The following is a 23,632-nucleotide window of genomic DNA, read 5'->3' as shown; positions in this document are numbered from 1 at the left end:
ATGGTTAGTTCTTCTATTTTGCTTCAGAAGTATCTTTAAAGTTGTGAACAGGGCAAAGTAAAACCATGGTTAAATTTAAAAAAAAAACAAACACACACTTTTTTTCCCCATTCCATTTTTCCTTTGTCCTTCTTCCTCCAATATGGTCTTTAGTTATTAAGAAAAGAAGACACCTAAAGAACAAAAAATTGGAATAAAAACTTTCTTTCAATTTTGGCATAAATCTATGATAGGTCCTTGTAAGAAAAGCAAAGATTTCACTCTTTACATTTGTAAATGGTCGCTACTGTTTATGTTTCTGTGAAAAGTATGGTTTGGTGATACTTGAAGTTGAGATACAATTTCAGAGGTAGGTAAGACTTTAATATTGATTTGTGGGCATGTGTTTCTGAAGATGACAGTATCACAGGGGTTTCCCAGCAAGTAAAACTATATTTCACCAAGAGTGTAACCATCAAGTGAGGCTGGCAGCAAACCATGCAGACTTCACTTTACCCGTAGTGCCTGCTGCTGTGACACAAATTTATTAGTCATGGAGTTTATGATCCTGAAAATATAATGATTTGATTTGGCTTGAAGGGTAATAGCTGTGATGCTTGCAGAAAATTTCCTTCAGCCTTTAATAACCTATAACAAGTAGTCAGAATCTGTTAGGTTTCTTTTTATGTCTATCTTGTGGTTAATTAGTAAACCATACATTGAAGAAGGTAGGTGTCCGTTAGCTTCAAGATAAGGATAACTGATACTGTCTACTGAATTCTGTCCTTCTAAGACAATGAACTGTGGTGATACGGTCTCATGTAATTATCTGACAGTGGGTACTCAAAAGTTAAGGTTCAGCGCTCACCACTAATACAGTTAAGAGTGAGAAACTGCACCAAACCCTGTATGATTCCAGGAGCTTTGGCACCCTCTCTGCTGCCATTTTACAGGGACTGGCATAATGTGGGTGACTGCACTGCAATTAAGTAAAAGATTTAAATTGATGCTGGTATCTGAATTCCTTCTTTTTCTTTTCTCTTTTTTTTTTTTTTCTTTTCTATTTCTGTAATGCAAAAAGCCAAATGGTTCAAGTTTTTTTCTGTTTTAATGAGGACTCCCTGGTTGCTTTCCTTCCTCTGCCGCTGTCAAGGACCAAGTAATCTAGAGAAACCTAAAAAAGTGTTTATCAGAAAAAATCATGGAGTTTGAGCATTGAAATAATGCTGTGAATGTTTGAAAAACTTTTCTTGGCAATTGTCTGCATTTTTGCAGACATGTTGCTATGGGAAGTGAGATGGCAAATTTTGTCAAATCATGTTCTCATCTGTTACTACAATGCTTATTTTTGAAGAGGCAGTTCATCCATCAGCTGCTAATAGCCATATAGTCGTCTTAGAGACAAAGTTGATTTTGATGCAGTAATTGATTTTGTCAAAGGAGCTTGTTGCGGCTATCACTTTTTGGTCCAGTGACAAAACCAATATCCCAATAACAGCTTTTAAAATTACAGGTATAAGAAAGAAGTGACAATTTGATAATCCTCTACAAAAAGTAGAATAAAAGAATTCCATTTTTTAGCCTTGAAGGCAGAATACCTTATATTCTTTACCTGTCCATCTTCCAGCCGTGGATACACTTTGATGAAACTAGCCAGTCTGTTCCCTGTAACATGACTATCCTGTGCCTGGCACTCCCCCTGCAGCTCAGTTGTGCATTTCCAAATGAAGAAGCACTTGCTTCATTCGTTCCTTTGCTGTTATGTGCAGTTGAAACCTGCTCAGCCAGAAAAAGCTTAAAAGCTAAAGCTGAGCTTCTCTTGTCTTTGGTCCTGTCTTCCTTATCATTCCCATGTTCTGTTGCAGCACCCTTTATCTGGCATAAAGAAAACAGTCAACATCCACGACCATCTCCTGTGTCCAGTTAGAATTATTTTCCTTTTGCAAACAAGTTCTCACCCTAACACTTGCTTTATTTACATTGTCTCTGCAGCAATATTTCAGCAATCCAGTTCTTTGTATGCTTTATGTAATAGCCTCAGTTTTTATGTTTTCTGATTTCTTGTTATGTAAAAGTAACCAGCATGTACTCTATATTATTGTTCAACTCTCACAAAGATCAGAAGGAAATTTTTAAAATTTATTTCTCCTGAATGTAAACATTTTTTACATGGTGCCAACTGCACAGAATGGCAGTGCTTAAACAAGTGTCAGCGTTGATGTGATTATGTGCACTGTATTATGTAAGGCTGTGATACATGAGCTCTATTTCCAATCAGTGATCTACTAATAACAAACATGACCCATTGTGTACAAATAAACAGTGTCTAAATAGCAGTGTGCAATGTTATAGGAATCCTGAAATAGTACATGTTGAAAACAAGAGTTTAAAAATAATTACATGATGATAATTATGGTAAAGCATTGCATATGCTAGCCTATATCCACATCACACACACCAATATATTTTTGTATTCGTGGAACTTAAAAATGAGGTATGTACTTGTAGGTATGGTTAAGATTAGAACTCTCATGCTGGGTAGGTTTCCCTCCTGTGCTTTGTAGGATAGTTTGCAATGTGGACAGCTGGGATCAGCTGCTTAAGAATGACAGAAAAAGCATATTCTCCTTGATAGTGACTTCAGACAGGGCTAGAAAGAAAAGTTAATTTAAGATAAAACGGTGGACCGATGTCAACATTGCTACCAAAATACTGGAGGGAAGGTTTATTTGCTATGATGAAACAGTACTGAATTGTGGGCTGATTTATTGAGTAAAAGTTAGGGAACTTGACTTGAAAACAGTCAACATATTAATGTAAATAAGCATGTCATTGAGGTCTTGTTTTAAAGTCCTGGCTGGCTTCCATTCCATGCTTCCCTCTGTGCTGTTTGCGAGGGGAAGACTGTGCTTGAACAAGTGTGTGTAAACACTGTTTAACCCACAGATGTCTCTTCTGAGGTCTTCTGTTGCTGGTTTTGAATCACCAAAGTCCTCAGCTTTTGACATACTTATCACTTTCATTGCCCCTGTTCTCACAGTAATCTGAGTTTGTGGCCCCCAAAATAATGCATACAATTGCATAGCTGATATACTGCTTCATTTCATTTGTAAGTAACACTGCAGAAACTTAAGACTAAAACCTTTGAAGTCAGTGTTCTTCTAGGTATGGCACTAAAAATACCTGCTTCTCTCTAATTTTTAATATTTTTTTTTTAAACTAAATCAGGAAATGGCAAACATTTTGGCACAAAAGCAGCTTCGCTCCATCATCTTAACTGTAAGTATATAGTTTTCAAAGGTATTTTTCACTACCAGAGAGAAAAGGTGACTCTAGTTTCAGTGTGCGTAGGTTTTATCTTAATGTATTTTAATTGCATTTATATTTTGGTATGTTTTGAAGCCTGTAATATACAAGATAAAAGTTTAGGTTGTTGAATGGTTTCAAAACTGATGATCAGAGCGGGTATTTTCTCAGTCAAATAAACTGGTTTCTTAATGAAAATACAATATTGAACACCTCTGTGTTTTTCCGTTCTACAGATCATTCTGTCTTGATACAAAGGTGCACACAGTTTGTCATAATATGCACATAAGCATGAAATACAGCTCAAAGTGAAGTTAATGAATGTAATGTAAAAGACTTGTACCTTCTATCAGGGAAAATCAGAGGGATTTTGCCTTTCACTTTAGAGCAGAATACATCTTCAAAGGAAGAAGGGAAGATGCTCTCGCTCTGTTATGAGATACTAGGCACTGTAAAAAACAAACAACTAAACAACCCCTCATTCATTCACTATTGTAATTTCAGTGATGCATATAAAAAACAAGGATTTGTTTCAGAAGGCATATTTTTACACTGCTTGTGTTCATAAGAAATTTGGTATAAGCATATGATTAATATTCCTAGGTGTTCATTTGCTATCATAAAATGCTCCAGAGCCTTTTGGCCAACAGGTTCTTTTATTCTCTGAAATTGTACAATGTCAGCTGCTGCATCCATCTCATACTTGATGACTTTCTCCTTATGCATGCTGCAGTGTTCAGTGGCTTGGGTTAGTTTCTCATATAGAACCACTTGATGTTTTTTGGCACGCCAGGGATTTTTAAATTGCCCATTTGTTTGGTGTCTGCTTTCTGAATGGGATAATTCTGCACGTACGGGGCATTGTATGCTGAAGTATTTCTAAGCAGTGTTCCTCATACAGAACGGAGTTGTCTGCTAGAGCTGGGATTCTGGTGTGATGTTGACTTCTGCAGCAGTAGCCCTGTTATATCACTGTATTAGCTGGTTGTGTTTACAGCCTGAATACTTTTCTGCTCAGGCAGCTACTCTCTGAAATATTTTCTTACTACACTCTTTTTTGTTGTTGTTTTTGTGTTGGGTTTTTTTGTCTGTTTGTTTTTGTGGGTTTTTTTTTCTTTTGTTTTTCTTTATACAGAGGTCTAATGCTTTTGGTAAGGAGTTATTTTTTCTTCCAAGTGACTTCTCAGTATTGATTTATTTTTTTTTAATGACATTTCTCAACATATACACAGGCTCTATCTAGTGGCTAGAAGGAGAGGGCTTCAGTGCAATGTTATTGTAAAATCCTGTCCCTTAAAGTTACTTACATAGTGCCTAAATCAGTAGCATTAGTCCTGATTTGCTATAGCAAACACATACTTACAGAAATGGAAACACTTCAGTGCGCCTGATGTAATTTTCTGATAAGATGGCATTCACCAGAATCTCTCTTTGCAGCACGTTATCAGGGCACAGAGGACCATCAATAATGAAATGGCACACCAGCTTTATGTTCTGCAAGTACTTACCTTCAACCTTCTGGAAGACAGAATGATGACAAAAATGGATCCACAAGATCAGGTAAACATCTGGCATGGTATGGTCAGCACAGGAAGAGGACAGCTGCTCATTGCTGTACCTAAAGTTTGTCTGGAGGAAAAGACATTTCTAGGAACACTTACGCCATTTATTCTTGCTTGCTTGCTTTTTGTGAAGTTTGATTATATTTTCCGGTTGTTAGAAGGTGTACTGGCTATTGCATTCCTTATGCAAAAGTATAAAAAAAAAATGGCCAGGCCTTTCTCCTTAGCATGTAGTTCCATGAACTGAATTTGGTGTCATCCTGAGCTAAAACTGCAAGCAGCAGTCCAGCATTTGTTTCTTTTGTGCACTTCTCGCAAGCAGTAGAGATGTATGGTCCTTCCTAAAAGTACTTCTGTAGAGCTAAAATGAATGTTTAAATGAAAACTATCTGACATGCTAGAGTTGAAGTTAATTTGTTACAATAAAACCCATTTTTGTAACAGTTTTGTAGCAGTTGTTCATTTGTTTATTGCTCGCTGTGTCCAAACACCAGTTTAATTATTGTTCATTGTGCAAAAAGAGGCATTTACTCCCCTAAGAAATTCAAGATTAAATATAGAGTCAATGAACCACAGAGAAGATGTGTTTCCTTGCTTTATTTTTTTGTGGCCTTTTTTTAGGCCCTGTACAAGGACGAACTTGATTTCATTTTTAAGAGGCCGTTGTGTTAAAACTTGCTGATAATTTGGAGAAGTGGAGGTGGGAGAGCGAAATGGTTGTAAACATAAGTAACATCATGCTGTAGGATTTTACCCTTCCTGCTTCTTAAATTTGAGGCAGAAAAATTTGACTCTTAGGAATGTACACTGAGCTAACTAGCACATATCTCCATAGAAAGTGACTAACACAGTGTTGTTAGTATTGATGATAGGGTGGTTATCACTGTCCTGGGACATTTCTAGTGATGTGTAACTGCAGTAATTCTTACTTTGCCCATTCCTGTGCTAGCAAAAATGGACAGTTACCAAAAGGAATGCAGAGGGATGAGCCATTTTGATTTCAGCTAGCAAAGTGCTTAAATACCAGCTTAATTTGAAATGTGTGTGATCTCTTGGCTTCTCTGGTTTCATGCCTGTGGTTAAAATTAAGTGTGTAGTTAGTGGCCTTGCTAATATGGGTCCAGCTTCTGGAAGTCAACATTTAAGCATCTGCATGTGAACCCCACAAACGTGATGACTTTGGAAAATGGGAACCACAAAGTCATTCTTGCTGACTGTCTCTCTGAGTATGTAGTAGGAAATTTAGATGAAGAAAGATTGGGCAGTGGGGGGAATACAGTGTTTGGAAACAGTTTTTGTGGTATTGGTTATTAAAATGATAGGTAAGCTATTTTAACCAATTTTTTAAACCTTGTTTTAACATAGGCTCAGCGGGATATCATATTTGAACTCCGAAGAATTGCATTTGATGCAGAATGTGAACCTAACAACAGTAGTGGCAGTATTGAGAAACGCAAATCTATGTATACTCGAGACTATAAAAAACTTGGATTTATTGTGAGTATTTTTGTATGGTGGTATACTGCAAGTGGGTGAGTGCATCTGTTGTAGTACATCTTATAATCAGACATTTTGCTTGCTTGGTGGTCTTCTGGCTATTTTTTTACAAGCAACTAGTGCCTTTTTTTTTTTTTTTCCCTTCAACTGCTTTAGAAGAAGTTAGCATGCTGCAATAGATGACTATAAACTCTTCAGAAGGGATAGACAAGAAAGTAGAGGAGATGGGGTAGCCTTTATATTAGGGAGTGTTTTGATTGTCTAGAGCTTGATGATGAGCAGGTTGATTGTTTATGAATAGAAATCAGTGAGAAGGCCAACAACATGGTGGGATTCTGTTATAGGATGGAGAAGCAGATGAAAATATTCTAAAAGCAGCTGGGAGAAGTCTCACAATCTCTAGCTGTTGTTCTTGTGGGGGACTTCAACTTACCAGATGTCTGCTGGATATACAACACAGTGGAGAAGAAACAGCCTAGCAGGTTCCCAGAGGGTGTGGAAGAGACCTTCCTGACACAGCTGGTGAGGGAGCCAACCTGGGCAGCTGCCCCGCGGGTCCTGCTGTTTGTGAACAGAGAAGGACTGGTGGGTGATGTGATGGCTGCAGGCCATCTTGGGCACAGCGATTATGAAATGCTAGAGCCCTAGATTCTTGGAGAAGTAAAGATGGGGCCAGCAGAACTGCCACCTTGGACTTCTGGAGGGCAGGCTTTGGCCTGTTTAGGAACCTGGTTGACAGAGTCCCTTGGGTGACTTGGGGGACAGTCCTGAAGGTCCCAGGGGTCCAGGAAGGCTGGACATTCTTCTAGAAGGAAATGTTAAAGACACAGAGCAAGCCATCCTTATGTGCTGAAAGATGAGCTGGTGGGGAACAAGACTGGCCTGGCTGAACAGAGAGATTTGGCTGGGACTCAGGGGAAAAAGGAGAGTATATGACCTTTGGATGAAGGGGCAGGCCACTCAGAAGATCTACAAGGGTGTCATGTCGTTATGCAGGGAGAAAATTAGAAGGGCCAAAGCCCAACTAGAACTTAATCTGGCTACTGCTGTAAAAGACAATTAAAAATGTTTCTATAAATACATCAGTAACAAAAGGAGGGCTAAGGACAACCTCCATTCTTTATTAGATGGGAGGTAGGGGGGAAACATAGTGACAAAGGCTGAGGTACTTAATGCCTTCTTTGCTGCCGTCTTTAATAGTAAGACCAATTGTTCTCCAGGTACTCAGCCCCCTGAGCAGGGAGACAGGGATGTGGAGCAGAATGAAACCCCCATAATCCAAGGGGAAATGGTCAGTGACCTGCTACAGCGCTTAGACACACACAAGTCTCTCAGGAACAGATAGGAGCCACCCAAGGGCACTGAGGGAGCTGGCAGGAGTGCTCACCGAGCCACTTTCAATCATTTGTCAGCAGTCCTGGCTAACGGGGGCGGTCCTGGTTGACTGGAAGTTAGCCAACGTGATGCCCACCTACAAGAAGGGCAGGGAGGAGGATCCAGGGAACTACAGGTCAGCCTGACCTCGGTGCCAGGGAAGGTTATGGAGCAGATAATCTTGAGTGCCATCACACGGCATGTGCAGGACAACCAGGTAATCAGCCAGCATGGGGTTAGGAAAGGCAGATCCTCCTTGGCTAACCTGATCTCCTCCTATAACAAGGTTGCCTGACTTAGTGGATGAGGGAGAGGCTGTGGATGTCTACCTGGACTTTAGTGAAGCCTTTGACGCTGTTTCCCACAGTTCTGGAGAAATGGGCTACTTGTGGCTTGGATGGGCAAACTCTTTGCTGGGTAAAAACCTGGCTGGATGGCTGGGACCCAAAGAGTGGTGGTGAATGGAGTTAAACCCAGCTGGTGGCCAGTCACAAGTGGTGTTCCCCAGGGCTCAGCATCAGGGCCAACTCTATTTAATATCTTCATTAAGGATCTGGATGAGGGGACTGAGTGCACAGTCAGTAAGTTTGCAGATGACACCAAGTTTGTGTGGGGGGCTTGTTGATCTGCTGGGGGGCAGGAGGCTCTGTAGAGGGATCTGGACAGGCTGGCCAAACAGGCCGAGGCCAGTTGTATGAGGTTCAACAAGGCTCAGCGCTGGGTCCTGCACTTGGGTCACCACAACCCCAGGCAGCGCTACAGGCTGGGGGAGGAGTGGCTGGAAAGCTGCCTGGTGGGAAAGGATGGGGTTTGTTGATTGACTGTTGGTTGATGGTTAGCTGGACATGAGCCAGCAGTGTGCCCAAGTGGCCAAGAAGGCCAACAGCATCCTGGCTTGTATCAGAAACAGTGTGGCCAGCAGGACTAGGGAAGTGACCATCCCCCTGTACGGGGCACTGGTGAGGCTGCACCTTGGATCCTGTGTTCAGTTTTGGGCCCCTCGATACAAGAGAGACGTTGAGGTGCTGGAGCACAACCAAAGGAAAGGCAACAAAGCTGGTGAAGGGTCTTTAGCACAAGTCTTATGAGGGGCAGCTGAGGGAACTGGGATGGTTTAGCCTGGAGAAAAGGAGGCTCAAGGGAGACCTTGTTGCTCTCTGCAACTACCTGAGAGGAGGCTGTAGGCGGGGGTGGTGGTGTCGGTCTCTTCTCCCAGATAACAAGTGATAGAATAAGATGAAATGACCTCAAGATGTGCCAGGGGAGGTTTGGATTTGATATTAGGAAAAATTTCTTCATCAAAAGGTTTGTCAAGCATTGGAACAGGCTGCCCAGGGAAGTGGTTGAGTCACCATCCCTGGAGCTGTTTAAAAGCCATGTAGATGTGCCGCTTAGGGAAATGGTTTAGTGGTGGACTTGGCAGTCCTGGGTTAACAGTTGGACCTGCTAATCTTAAAAGCCTTTTCCAACCTAAATGATTCTGTGATTCTAATTGGAAGAAATAACTACCTGAGGTTGAAACATGTATTTTTGCATGACATGCCATAATTAAAATCTAAGTTTTAATGATATTTTGGATAAACAGGTATTGCCTAATATATCTGTGGCAGACCTGTAAAGTCATTGTACTTTCTTAGTAATAATGTGGACTGATGAGCACAATAAATCCAGGGTAGAACTCTCTAGTATTTACTTATAGGGCCTTGTGTTTTGGTTGCTTGAAGTCCTTTCTTCTGTGAGTAGGGGATGCAGAATCTCTTGCTCTGACTTAATCAGACCAATTGGTGTTTTGGTCTTGCTTGAAACTGTGCTGGGGAACATAGCACAATCTGGCTAAAATGTCGCATACATATATATTCATTAATAACAGATATTATTCCCCCTCTGGAAAGAGAGCATGCACGCATACACTGCAATAAGTGTCTTGATTTATTGTTTACTCACTAGGTTAGTAAGCAGTTTTCTTTCTCCTTAGGTGAAATGATATTCTTCATCTCTTACGTGATTCCTTAGTTTGCTGTTGGCCTGGCAAATATACATGAGTATAGCACAGTATCCACAGTTCTAGACAGGGTGGTTTTAAACACTGTTGGTGCAAGCTGAAGCTCATTGTGCAGTTTTAGTGTTCTGCTCAGCTCTGTGGTGTGGGGCTCGACATTAACCAGTTCGCTTGTGGTTTTGGGTGGAGGCTTTCCGGGTTCTGATAGTTGTTTTCACTACTGCTGGGGGAGGAAAAATTACTGCTATATCAGTGCTGTTGTATCTGTAAGGAGTCATAAGTAAATAGACAGGAAGGGAGGAACTTGGCATTTTGGGATTTTAAACATGATAGTAAAACTAGTGCTTTGAAAAAGCTTTTGAAGCTCAGTGTGGTGTGGTTTCTTTTTTTTTGTTGTTGTTGTTGCCTATGAATCTGTTCTCAGTTTCTGTGCGGTAGGAGACCATTGCTATCTCAGCTTCTGAGATTGGCAACTCCTGTTGTGAGATGTTAGAGACAAATGGGCTGGATATGGAGCCTCCAGCTTGTGGTAAATGAGTACGGACGTGGGTTACTGTCACAGGAGGAGAAAAAGTAACTAGTGGGAAAGGAAGAAGTGGTGACAAACAGAAGGAACAATGGGGTATGCTAAAGTTATGGTGGGGCTGTACATACAGAAATTGTGGCATATGGAAGAATCAAGGAAATCAGATTTAAAACAACTGCTCTCTAATTCAGGCTGATCACTTTCAGTATCTGCTGCTCACTCTAGTTTTATGCGATGCTGAAGGCACACACAGCTCCCACAGCCGTCACTGGCACCTGACTAGCACCTCTGAAAATCTGATCTTGCTTTCTTAAAGCTGGAGCAGGAAAACTTTGAGCATGTAATGGAGCATCCAGCAGAAGCTGAACTGGGACTAGCACACAGATTTGAATTCCAATCCTATTTTTCTGATGCTTAACAAGGTCTAAAGATCACTAGTTGTGCAGGCTGGCACTAGTTTTTCCAATGCTTTTGTTTGTCCCACAGGATCTATTTTGATCCAGCAGAGCTGAAATTATTAACAGCAGCATGTTTCAGCTGATAGGGTTGTGAGAAAAACACTCATTGTGAATTGATATGTATTTCTGTCTTGTCTGAGTTTGTAGGGACTCTCTTGCTGTGTATGTAAGCAGGGACTTATCCATTATCTTCATTACTCTCATTTGGGCTGCTCATTGGGAAGCCTTTGAAAACACTCCAACATTTTTCAAGGGTAACTGCAGCACTGTTTACTATCTATTTATGAGACCTTTTTATAAGGGAATGGGGAGTAAAGTCAAGGCGGGAGTGGGAACTGGGATCAAAGCAATGAAGAAAATGTGGGGAAGGCATAATGGGAGATAAGAAGAAATATGGGAAAGTGAGCTGTGAAAAGAGCACCATAGGAAGAGTCCCAATGGGAGGCAGGTTATTCTGCTGTCAGTATGATGAGGCCATGTATAAATAATAAGAATGTCAATAAGTGAACTGTGAGACTTAATTCTGCTCTTGTATGGAAATTTTACTTTGAGCTAAGAGTAGAGGTCACACTGCATGTACAACTTTTCTCACAGCTGAAAAAGAATTTGACTTTCCTCACAGAGCTGGGGAAGGAAGCAGGACCTGTTGTGAAATCTGACTGGTGATCTCCAGCCTCACACATGGGCTGTGCCCTGACAGGACTCCGGTTAGATGGGGTGAGGGCAGCCAGGTTACTTCTTTTCACTCCGTCATTAAACTGCATTCAGTGCTTTCACAAACTGCAGGTGAAGGGATGCATTAACAAAGTGATCTATGCTCTGAATAATGGGAGGTTTCTCTTCCCCCTGTTCTGGCTGTGTGGCACAAGGAGAAACCCAGCCAAACAGAGGCCTGCCTTTGAATGCTGTCTTCATTCCACTGGTGTTAGTGGTCAGGATACTAATTTCTTGAACTGATTAAACATTTGGGGGGGGGAGGGGGAGTAAAACCATGTCTAGCCATCGAGTTGTTCTTGGACTGCTTGTTCTCTTTCCGTTTGTGAAATGCAAGAATCCTGTTTGTCTTTCTCAGCCACATCAAAAAGCTTTATCCCACTACAAATATAACATCAAGGAGAGACAAAATCCAGACGTGGTTTCAGAAGTTTACAATATTATTTGCAAAAGTACATAGAAACCTACATCCAGTTAAAGAAATCATAGGATGTCTCCAGATGGTTGTGATGACCTGTGTGAAGTTTATTGTGGGCAAAGAGATTTTCAGATGAGACAGTCTTGAGGAGATTTATTAAAATGCTGATGAAGACAACAAAAAATGACCCAGTTAGGAGATCTAAGATATGCTACACCCTATTGAATTATTTTCTGAGTCAATTGCACATTAAATGGCTGAATCCCTTGCCCCTCTCCCTTCCCCCCCTTTTTAAATCTCTTTTGGCAGTGGAATCCCAACCAATGCTTATCCCCATCAGTTCTTGTAGCAGTAGTAGTTTTAGAAACTTTCAAGTAGTAATGTAGTTAAGTGTTAGAGATATTGAAAAGAGAAAACCACATACTTTGGTAATGTTAAAGTCAGCCCTTAAATTCCTGATCTGTTCAAATGGTTTAGTTTTGTAAAGCTCATTGTATGTGAAGCTTCTAAAGTTTTCTTGCATTTGAGTAAACTTTATTCCCATAACTGAGGCAGGCAATAGATATATCTCAAGAAACTGAAATCCTGTATATTCTCTTCATAATTTTTTAAACATCACTGTCATTATGAAGCTGTAGTGGATGTGTGTGTTTAGAGGCAGATCTGACCAAATTCTAAGAAACTCAAATAGGTTAAAAAGTTGAAAAAACAAAACAAAAAATCTCATCCTAAAAGAGTTTTTCTTAAGTTTGCAGTATGTAGAGCTTTTGGGCTTTTTTTGTTTGACTTTTCTTCAATAAAATATAAATGGCTTGTACAAGTACAAGAACTCAACATGGACAGTGATTTCATAATGCTGCTGTACCATGCTGGAATTCATTAATATAGCAAAAAAAAGTGTGGGTTAGTACAGGAGACATGAAGTCAGTAAAGAGCTGTCTGATAAAAGGTCACAGTTAAAACGTAAATTGAGAATGGTGGGATGTCCTTCAAAAGGCAGGCATGGGCTTGACTCTGAAAATATTAGTGGTGGTGACATAAGGGAGTGAACATTCACTGGTGAAATCTTCTGATGAAACAAACTTGGGAGGCATCAATGAAAGAATTACCATGTCATTCAAAATTAGATGACCTTTTGGATTAGAGAAATAGAACTGTTACTTTATTCAGTGATACAAAGTGCAATAGTGTTCATTTAGGACCACTGGCAAGAATTTCTTCTGTAGGCAAATACTTAACCTATGGGAAAAAATAAGAGAGATTGTGCAATGTAGCCACAAAAAAGTCAAATGTTAAGCTAGGATATATCTGTAAAGATATTTCCAGAGCAGCTAAACTGTTAAGGGCATTTTCTGCGTTTCTAAGACATCATCTAGAACACTGTGTCATTTTAGTTACATTTGCAGTGACCTCTAGACTGACTGAATGCAGGATGAGTGCAGAGGATGAGGATTGTGCAGTGATGAAGGACATGTCTTACAAGGGTTGACTTTAAAAGGTTGGCTTGTTTAGCCGACCAGGCTGAAGGCTGTGAAAATATCAAGCGCACAAATGTTCAGAGGGAGGAAGCCATATGTAAGCTAAAAGGCAGTGATGGCAATCAGTTTATAGAAAAGATTTTTAATCGGAACGATGGGAAAAATGTCATTACTCATTTAAAGATGGAGCTTGATCCTTTATGAAAAGGTTTATACACTATACAATGGTGGATCCAGGAAACAAAACAAATGAGGACTATATGGGAAAAAAATATACAAAGTTGCTTAGAGAAGTCTGAAGGGAGAAATAATTAGATAGATAACGACTTAAATGGCAGCATAGCTGATTTGTTAGGCTTTTTGCAGATACTTTCTAATGTGAGGAGAAGCAGCACCAGAATAGATAGTTTGGAAGATGTGTCTTGTAAAGAACTCTGGAAAGAAACTTCAAAAATAGTTGAGTGTTACTAAGGCATGCCTTAGGCAGAATGTAAGCCTGAGGAGCTTCTGAGATTTCTTCCAGACTCGCTTTTTTCTCTTCTTCATGTCCCAGATACTTTGTCTTATCTTTTGTTCTTATTCTTCAAAAATCCCTTGTTTCACAGCACAATATCCAAATAGTGTGCTGAAGATAAAAACTATTCAGTTTTCTCATGCGTTCTTCTGTGGTACTTCTCATTGGCTCTTTGAATAGTTTATTATCTGAAGCCTGCAGATAGTGTTGCCCATTTAGAGATGAAGGAAGGTTTTTCCCCTTGACTTTTCTGGCTAAGGAAAGATGCTCAGGGCTTTATTTCTCAGAATACTTTCTGCTTTCCTCAGTGCGTTGCTTCTGTTACACCTGTATGTTACTGTCTGCAGAGCTGAGTGTGTCAAATCACGCATTTGGAAAATGAAGAATACACAGTGACTCTCTTGTACTTTATCTGTCTTGCAGTCTTTCTTAAAGTCTCCTTGTCTCCAGTCATAGCTTTCTCACTAGGTCACATCTGTGGCTAACTTAAGTGAGAGGTTTTACCTGGAATTTAGGTTATCTCTGTTCCACCAGCAAATGGGAAGTACTTGTTCAGGACATTACCTTTGCAAGCATGAGACATCTATGTGTTGGAGTGACTGTAATGAGTCAGGATTAGGGTTTGTTTTTTTTTTCCCCAGAGCAGGTGAAACTTAGTCATTCACTATATGGAATAGAGAATCCTTAGATTGCTGTGGCCCAAGAGTAACTTAAGACAAAGTCAGTAGCTGCCTGGATAACTACCCAGCATGATTTTTTCCCCTTGGTTCCATTTTGCTTCTTCCTGTATGTTTATTCATGTAGTCATCTCAAATAGAAACCCCTCTCAGGCTGTCTTCTGTATGACTTTTATCTCCTTCAACAAATTAGAACAATTGTGCACAGTAACCTCTTTCATGTTGTGATATATTCCTCAGAGGAAGTCCCTTCTCTGCACTGGAAGAAGGAGGTTATCAGGGAAATAATTTGTTATCATGTAATTAATATTTTGTAATGATTACCTGCAAGAGGGGCAAGCTCAGATGACAGCAGCAAGTGCTGATGTGCTCCAGTCTTTAATTGCTGTCCTCTTCAGCCTATCTAGTAGAGGTCTCGTGTATGATTTCCTCATGCTCACTTGGAAGCTGCTCGTACCCTCACCTCATTTTCATGTCATGCCCCGTCCATGTCCCCATCCCTGCACCAGGATTAGGAAGTGAAGGATTAAAGTGAAGTTTTGGAAAAGGGGGGGGAAGTTATTGTTTTAATGTTTGTTTTTCATTACCCAAATCTCTTTTAATTGACAATTAATTAAATTGACATTCCCCAAGTCAAGTCTCTTTTGCCTGTGATGGTAACTGGTAAACAGTCTTCCTGTCCTTATCGTGACCCACAAGCTTTTTCAACCTTTTCCTCCCCTTGCTCTGTTGATGAGGGGAACATGTGAGGAGCTGGGTAGGTGTGTGGCTGTTGGCCAAGGTTAACGCACCACACCGTCTGTATTTTGCTAAATTTTTCTTTAGGCTGCTTCTGGGCACACTCCCTGAGCCGTGGTAGCTCAGAGGCTCCCTCTTTTCTGTATTCTGTTGCAGTCTCCTTGCTGTGCTATCTCACTTTCCTAAAAGACTCCTCATCTCCTCTGGTCTTTCTCGCTCTCCATTCCCCCTGCCCTGCCCCCCGTCTTTGGTTTTGATTTCCCACTCACCTCAGGCTGTTTGTTCCATTTTGATTTGGAAAATTTTAGTTGCCGTGGTAAGTGCTGTCCAAGTCAGTAACAGCTGAGAACAGGATCTAGTAATGGGAAGCACTGGGCAACGGCAATAACAGCACTATGAGCCCCACCCCAACTGATCTGTAGACAAAATCCTTTCCTTTTCATTTTTTTTTAATATAAAGTGGGGGCTTCTGACTTGAACAGCTCGACCATAGTTAGATTAAATTTCTTTCTAAAGATATGGTTTGGGTTGGGGGTTTTTTTGCTTATTACTTTGGGCTGTAAAATAGTTGCATCCTAGTTTTGAAGAATATAATTTAAATGGTTGTTTTATTGTAATTTAATACTAATGATAACTTATATGACCACAGATTTGAGGCATGGGTTTACTGGGGATGGTGTGGGTGTTTTTATTAAAAGAAAGTTCAGATTTCTATTGGTGGAAAGGCAGTAGATAATTACTTAGATTACTGTGTGATAATCATTCATCTTTTATTACTAACTCTGATAGAAACAAGTAAAGAGTCAGTGTGAAATCACACAGTGAAAGGGCAGTGCACATTTTTAGGTAAATTGCATGGTGTGGATTAGTGGGAGTCAATTAAGCAGTAGATAGAGATGGGCTTTAAAAAGGAAAAACTGACCAAGACTGGGGTGGGGGTGGGATGCCATGCCCTGCAAGAGTATATTAACCGTTCTTAAATTCTCTGGAGTTACTAATGTTGGTTAGATCTCTGAAACTCCTTCATTCCAGCTGGTCATCTGGTTTAATGGTAGCAGTCTGCCGGGCTAGGGAGGATAAAACTTTCCTAGGAGGGGTGGTGAGAGGGAGATGGACAGAAGTAGACCCCATGTGATGCATTTACTTAGCTGTTCTTGTTGAAAACCTGAGGAGGATTGTACTTTTTCTTCCTAAAAAAGGAGAGCATGAGTGATTGAAGTCTTACAGCCTTATGAGTTGTAGGACTGGGAAAGCTCTGAACAAGCAGCTGAAGTTTTGTTATTTAGGGGCTAAAATCTGGAACTGGTGTAAAGTGCTGAAAAACTCATTAAGAATGTCTTGAGTGGTCATTTTCAGTTATTTTGTTCACTGCTCCCTGATGTTTCCTCCTGTTGGTGATACTCTGCAGTGATGGGAAGTGTTGCATTGCTTATCCTTTGGGGAAGCTTCTCAAGTATAATAAAAATAATGCTTTCTTACATTCAGGTTCTCTTGTTGGCTTTGGCAGTGGCAGAGGAACATATTTAGAATGATACTGTATGTGTGCCAATCTAGATCTGATCCTTTTAAAAATTTTAAATTGATAAGATTTAGTTGTTGGCTTAATGATAGAACAGAATAGATGACAGATTCTGTACCGCTGAAAAAAAATTGTAGTTTTCCACCCTCCTCCACTCTCTCTACTCCCACAATCCACTCTCTCCCTACCTACTGTTTCAAAACTTGTGAAATCACTTGTTGCTGAAAAAAACCCCACCGGTTTAAGAAGCTTTCCTTTTGCTGAGCTATTCAGATATGCAGCAGCTGAGGCTGCTTTGCCTCAAGACAGAAGTGCCCAATCTTCAGTTTAGTTGTCATATTTCTGCATGTAACAGTGGCTTGCTCTGATTAATTAATGATAGCCAATAATTAAGCACCATGCAGCAGAGCAGAAACCATGTCTCATAGCATTTCAGCAGAAAGGAGGTTCTTCTCACCTTTCATTGTAGTACATGGTTCATAGATTTGAAACATAGAATAGTAAAATGGTTTGGGTTGGAAGGGATCTTAAAGATCATCTAGTTCCAACCCCCTGCCATGGGCAGAGACACCTTCCACTAGCCCAGGTTGCTCAAAGCCCATCCAGTCTGGCCTTGAACACTGCCAGGGATGGGGCATCCACAGCTGCTCTGGGCAACCTGTGCCAGTGCCTCACCACCCTCACAGTAAAGAACTTCTTCCTAATACCTAATCTGAATCTACCCTCTTGCAGTTTAAAGCCATTGCCCCTTGCCCTATCACTACATGCCCTTGTAAAAAGTCCCTCTCCAGCTTTCCTGTAGGCCCCCTTTAGGTACCAGAAGCTGCTATAAGGTCTTCCCGGAACTTTGTCTTCTCCAGGCTGAATAACCCCAACTCTCATCCTGTCTTCACAGGAGAGGTGCTCCAGCCCCCTGATCATTTCTGTGGCCCTCCTCTGGACTTGGTCCAACAAGTCCTCCTTAATTTGAGGGCCCTAGAGCTGAAAGCAGTATTCCAGGGGGGGTCTCATGAGGGCAAAGTAGAGGGGGAGAATCACCTCCTTCAACCTGCTGGTCACATTTCTTTTAATACAGCCCAGAATACGGTTGGCTTTTTGGGTTGCACATGTACATTACCAGGCCATGTTGAGCTTCTCATCCACCAACACCCCCAAGTCTTTCTCCTCAGGGCTGCTCTCAATCCATTCTCTGCCCAGCCTGTATTTGTGCTTGAGATTGCCCCGACCCAGGGCCAGGACCTTGCATTTGGCCTTGTAGAAGTTCATGAGGTTCGTACAGGCCCACCTGTCAAACTTCTTAAGATCCCGCTGAATGGCATCCCTTCCCTCCAGAATGTCAACTGCACCATTCAGCTTGGTGGTGTTGGCAAACTTACTGAGGGGGCACTCAACCCCAGTGTGCATGTTGCTGACAAAGGTGTTATACAGTGCTGGCCTCAGTACCAATCCCTGAGGAATGCCACTTGTCACTGGTCTCCATTTGGACATTGAGCCATTGACTGCAACTCTTTCAGTGCAACCATCCAGCCAATACCTTATCCACCAAGTGGTCCATCCATCAAATCCATGTCTCTCCAGTTTAGAGACAAGGATGTTGTGTGGGACAGTGACAAATGCTTTGCACAAGTCCAGCTAGATGACATTGCTTGGTCTTCCCTCATCCATCAACACTAAATCTGTCATAGAAGGCCACCAAATTTCTCAGGCATGATTTGCCCTTAGTGAAGCCATGTTGGCTGTCACCAACAACCTCATTATTTCCCATGTGCCTTAGCATAGTTTCTAGGAGGATCTGTTCCATGATCTTTACTGACACGGAGGTGAGACTGTCTAATCAGTCAGTTTCCCGTGTCTTCCTTATTTTTCTTTGTAAAAATGGGAGTTATTTTTCCCCTTTTCTGTGCCATGGGAACTTCACTGGACTGCCACGACTTCTGAAATATGGTGGGTTGTGGCTTAACCATTTCATCCACCAGTTCCCTCAGGACCTGCAGGTGCCTCTCATTAGGTCCCATGGACTTGTGCACCTTCAGGTTCCTTAGATGGTCTTAGACCTGATCTTCTCCTACAGCGGGTGTCTCTTCATTCTCCCAGTCCATGCCTTGGCCTTTTGCAATGTGGGCAGTGTGGCTGGAGCACTTGCTGATGAAGACCAAGGCAAAAAAGGCCACCGAGTACCTCAGCCTTCTCCATGTCCCAGGTAACGAGGTATCGTGTTTTCTTCTGGACAGGGCTGATGTTTTCCCTCGTCTTCCTTATATCACTGACATACCTATATAAGCCTTTTTGTTGCCCTTGATGTCCCTGGGCAGATTTAGTTCTGTCAGGGTTTTAGCTTTCTGAACTTGGTCCGTGGCTGCTAGGACAATATCTCTGTGTTCCTCCCAGGCTACCAGTCCTTGTTTCTGCCCCTGTATGCTTCCTTTTTGTGTTTGATTTTGTCCTGTTTAATATTGAACCAGTAGGGTAAGACAGGAATGTATATAGCATTTATTATCTCATTTTTATGCTTAAGACCACTAGAGGTTGCTCTTCTCCATTGTTTCCCAGATTCACTCTCCATACTGTCATTCAGTTTTGAAGCTGAAGTTTTTCAGTGGGTATTTTAGAAATAAGCCATTTTACTCGCTCCTCAGGGTAAGTTTTTGCAGGTGAAGGCTAATCACACACATTTATTTCTAGGTGTTATGAGAGGGTGTAGTTGTATAGTGACTGTTGCTTTCAGTATCTGATCACATTTTAAGAAAAGAGACGTAGTGGGAGATTCGTATAACTGTATTGGCTTTCGTAAACACTTACTTTGGAAGTATTTGAGACAAAACAGAACTTGAGGATTCCTGTTTTCAGAGAGTAACATTTATCTGTATAATCCTGTTGCTGTATATAGGAATATCACAAGAACAAGATCTAGTCACTGGGAATAACAAACAGACCAGGACCTTAAGTAATATTGATCTTAAACCAATGAAAATATCTACACTGATGTATATGTTTGAAATGCTTGTGTATTTTATTCATAGTGTATGCACCAGAAGTGCAGCACCACCTTCTAGAAGAGCAACAAAGCTGAATGTTTTTAGGAAAAGGCAGAAATGAGATACTTATTAAAGCCTTAATTCATTCCCTTCCTCCTTTGTCACATTTAATGACATGCATGTGCAGTATTTCCTTTATCTGCCCCTGCTTTTCTCCTCCTTTATACTTTGCTCTGCATTTCTGTCATGATCTTTCTCTCTTGTTCAGCCCTAGACTGATAATTACAGTCCTTCTTCCCATCTGTCATGGTTTCTGCCCTACCACTCTTGCTCTCCTCCTTGCTCTAAGCCTTCCCACTCCCAAATGCCGGACTATGACCCTTCCACTATTGCTGTATGCCCTTCTACTTAAGCTTCTCTTTCCACTCCATTCCTGGTTTGCTTTTTCTCTAAGCCTTGAAGGTGGGGCCAGGGGATGGTCAGGACAGGCAGTGTCTTCAGAGAAAACTGTGTCTGCTCCAAAGAGACTTGTTAAATTCAGTTCATTCTGAGTTTTGTATAATATGGCTGAATGTAGCCTACGTTCCAGAGGAATTTCAAGACTGACTGACACAGGAACAAGTCTTTTACTAAACCCTAAGTTTTTCTTGTATAGCATGAGTAGGCTCGAGTTTCTTGACAAAATGATTGTGCAAAAATTGATTTGATAAAAACAATACAGTGCTTAACGGAACATTCCTAAAAATGACCAAATAATTTGCTAAAACTTACTAAGGCATTTGAACCTAAAAAAGATGCTAGGCATTCTGTCCTAACATTTAAAATAGTTGTAAAGTATCAGAAGAGTCTAAAAATGGAAATTGTCAGACAACCTGAACTGCAGGTGGCACAACCAGTTTTACTTGTAATTTAAACACCTTTCTCAAGTTTCCGTTTGCTTTTGACATCTTGCTTTCCTAATGTTTCTGTGAATTGCTACTGGATAGATCTCTGACAGAGCAACCACAAGCAGAGGTACTGAAACCTGTTCTAGAAAGGTGAACAGAATATGTGTGCAAAGCAGATGGAAAAGGAAGGAAATATAAATGAACTGATGATGATACTGAAGACGTAACTAAGGGCTCTACTAGTCTATACTGGCATTTGAAGGAGCTGCAATCGGTAAGCTCAGCGGTTAATTTTACAGTTAAATTTCCTGAATCTATATGGAGATAATTCAGTCTGAAAAGGGATTTTTAAATTTTATTTCCTGTTAAAGAAAAAAAAAAAGTCAGCATTTCAGTTGTTGTAAAACAAAGGAATGTTTGGGGTTTTTTTAATGGTGTAATATTTTAGGTTGGTTTTCAGTATGAAGTTCCACATGGTAGTCTCACAGAATGTTTTCTAAGTGAATACTTAGATCTTCACTTTACAGGAATGCTGAATGCCTGTCAGGATTGATTTTCGTTAATATTCACCTGAAGATAGAAATCCTTGATTTAGAGCTTGATATTATTTGTAGTATAGCTGAACCTAATTTTAAAAGCAAGCTGCTAGGTAATTTGTAATATCGCACAGCAGAGGGCACTAACGCCACACCAGATGTGGGCTGTTCACAGAAGTCCAGCAGCTCACTTGCATGGGTACAGAATCATTTCAGTTTTGGAAATAGTAGAAATAACTGTTCTGGGCTGTAAATTCCCATTTCTCAGTTGAATGCCAGCAGATGCTTGATGTTTAGGCAAAATGATACCTCTGGGGACATTAAAATTTGGCTTGCATGTTAAGTTTGTTATACAGTACACTGTAAGTAGAGTTTCTTTTCTGTCTGGCACTTACTGGTAAGATTTTTTCCCCTCTGAAATAACAGTTTATTCCTGTGTATGAGTGTTTTTCAGCCTGATGTAGGCTCCATGACAGGGATGCTTTCTTGCAGTCTGGACTTTTTAGTTGGTTTTGGTTTGTTTGGGGTTTTTTTTAACATTCTTGCGAATCTGTAAAAGATGCGATTCTGTAAATGTAGTTAAAGATGTAATCAGAGAAACTTCTGTTTGACTGCCAAGTCAGGCCAGTGTTCTGCAAATATGAGCAATAGCAGCAAAGCATCAATCTCCTTCCAAACCTGAGAGGTAGAAATACAGAAAACATGCGCACTTACTCTCATAGCCGCCCTGTCCATGGTGCTGTTAGGAGCCCATAGGCATGTGACCTACTGCATTCCTTCCCATAAGCATAGTTCCATAGTCTTCAGTTACTGTTGGCCATAAATGAAGCATTGCACACTTTCAGGCTGTGCTATGTATTTTGTGCTAGTTTGTGGAAACATAGGACTATGTTGGAAGTAGGATTGCTGCGTGTAGAATGAAGCATTGCATGCTGAGGTTTGCAACTTGGCAGAATTCATGCTGAAAATCCACTCTCCACACTGACATCTAGATTTGAAGAAAGATTCACATCAATGTATCTGTTATGATGTAGAGGAGCATAGACCCCAGGTTTAGCATTTGATCTGAAAATCTCTTCCACTGAGCCCCTGAACCACTCTGAGCATTACAAGGACGTGTGGGTAGATGCCTGCTGAGCACAAGCAGGGGCAACGTCTTGGCTGCTCTTCATGTGAGTGGGGCAGAGCTTGTGAGGGTGCAACACACCCCCACCACCACCCCTCCGATGGAGAGGGGTGATCTCCTCTGGCCGCAGGGGCAGGTGGTGTCAGGTGACTCAGCTTCTCAGCAAAGTGTGATTGCAGTTTAGAATAAATACTGAAGAATGACAAAAAATGAGATGGGTGATTAAAATCATGAATTGATTCGTAAATCCAAACATAGACAATGCATTTTTTTCTTTATCATCAGACTGTTTCCTGCTGATCCTGAGTGCTAACAGACAGGTGCAAGAAAATCATGGCCGTTTGGAGGCATGAGGTTTTAAGTGGCTGGGAGAAAACCTGAGAAACTTTATTAACAAAAATGGATCAGTTGTTAACCAGGAGCACCTGACCTTGTGGCATGTGCAGTGGATGATAGCTGTGTATTAGAGAAGCTACTAAGTTTATATAAACTAGATCCTGTCCATCTGAGCCAGGAACTGTGCAGGAGGCAGCACTGGGTCAGATGCATCATTATAGTGACCAACAACTGGGGCCAGCAAATCAATCTGTTAAAGCTGCTGTTCTTGTTTACCTTGCAGCTGCATGTGATTTGCCAGGATTATTTGTCAAGAGCTATGGGAGTCTAACAATTTGCATGTTGTTAAAAAGAATAAACCAGCCTTTTATGTATACTGCTGAATTTCTCTTAACTATAGTCCTGCTAGAGGAGAACAGTTTTAAAAGAAAGAAAAAAAAAACCCCAACCACCTCATTTTGATGGGCTACCAGCCTTCTTTGACCTTTCAGTATTGCTTTAAGAACGAAGTTAAAGTTAAAACTAATCACAAGGAAATATCTGTGGTTGTGTGTCTGTGGAAATGAACTGACTCTGTCTCAATCTTTTTGTGTTTTGTTTTTCTAATACTGTATTTGATCATTTTGTGCTTATAAATACTAGTGGGAGGAATCATCCTTTAAATCAGTTTCTTAATGACAGGTTAAGTTCTGTTATTTTGCACAGGGAAGATAAAAGAGGTTTTTATATTTTTGTACCTTTTCAATATTTTTGATAGGGAAATTGTAAAATAAAAATCTTGAACTGTTTGTGATTTGAAAAGTATGACTCTTTTGAAGACAATCCCCTAACAAATGTAAATGTGCTAATGTAAAATTAGGAGTGGTGGAACACTGTATTTCTGGTGTATGTTTGTGTGTGATTTTGCTGTATTTCCTGGTTTGCTGCTCATTTACTGTGTGCATCCCAGTTATAAACTCATGGGGGCGGGCAAGCTCTACGGGTTTGAATGGACTAGGGCCGAGCTGGTACTT

The 23,632-nt window shown here is 40.8% G+C and overlaps 1 protein-coding gene across 4 annotated transcripts in view; it reads left to right on the top strand.

Annotated features, from left to right (window-relative positions):
• ELMO1 (engulfment and cell motility 1) overlaps positions 1 to 23,632 on the top strand; it is a 311,400-nt gene that overhangs the window by 113,892 nt on the left and 173,876 nt on the right. For all 4 annotated transcript variants that reach the window (XM_055706867.1, XM_055706868.1, XM_055706866.1 and 1 more), the window contains 3 exons: positions 3,208 to 3,258; positions 4,723 to 4,845; positions 6,213 to 6,344. In XM_055706867.1, the coding sequence (XP_055562842.1) occupies positions 3,208 to 3,258; positions 4,723 to 4,845; positions 6,213 to 6,344 (306 nt within the window). The remainder of the gene's footprint in view (positions 1 to 3,207; positions 3,259 to 4,722; positions 4,846 to 6,212; positions 6,345 to 23,632) is intronic.

Source organism: Falco cherrug, chromosome 4 (assembly GCF_023634085.1).
Source record: "Falco cherrug isolate bFalChe1 chromosome 4, bFalChe1.pri, whole genome shotgun sequence".
NCBI lineage: Eukaryota > Metazoa > Chordata > Aves > Falconiformes > Falconidae > Falco > Falco cherrug.
Note: the sequence above shows the minus strand (reverse complement) of the source record. Positions and strands in the feature narration are given on the sequence as shown.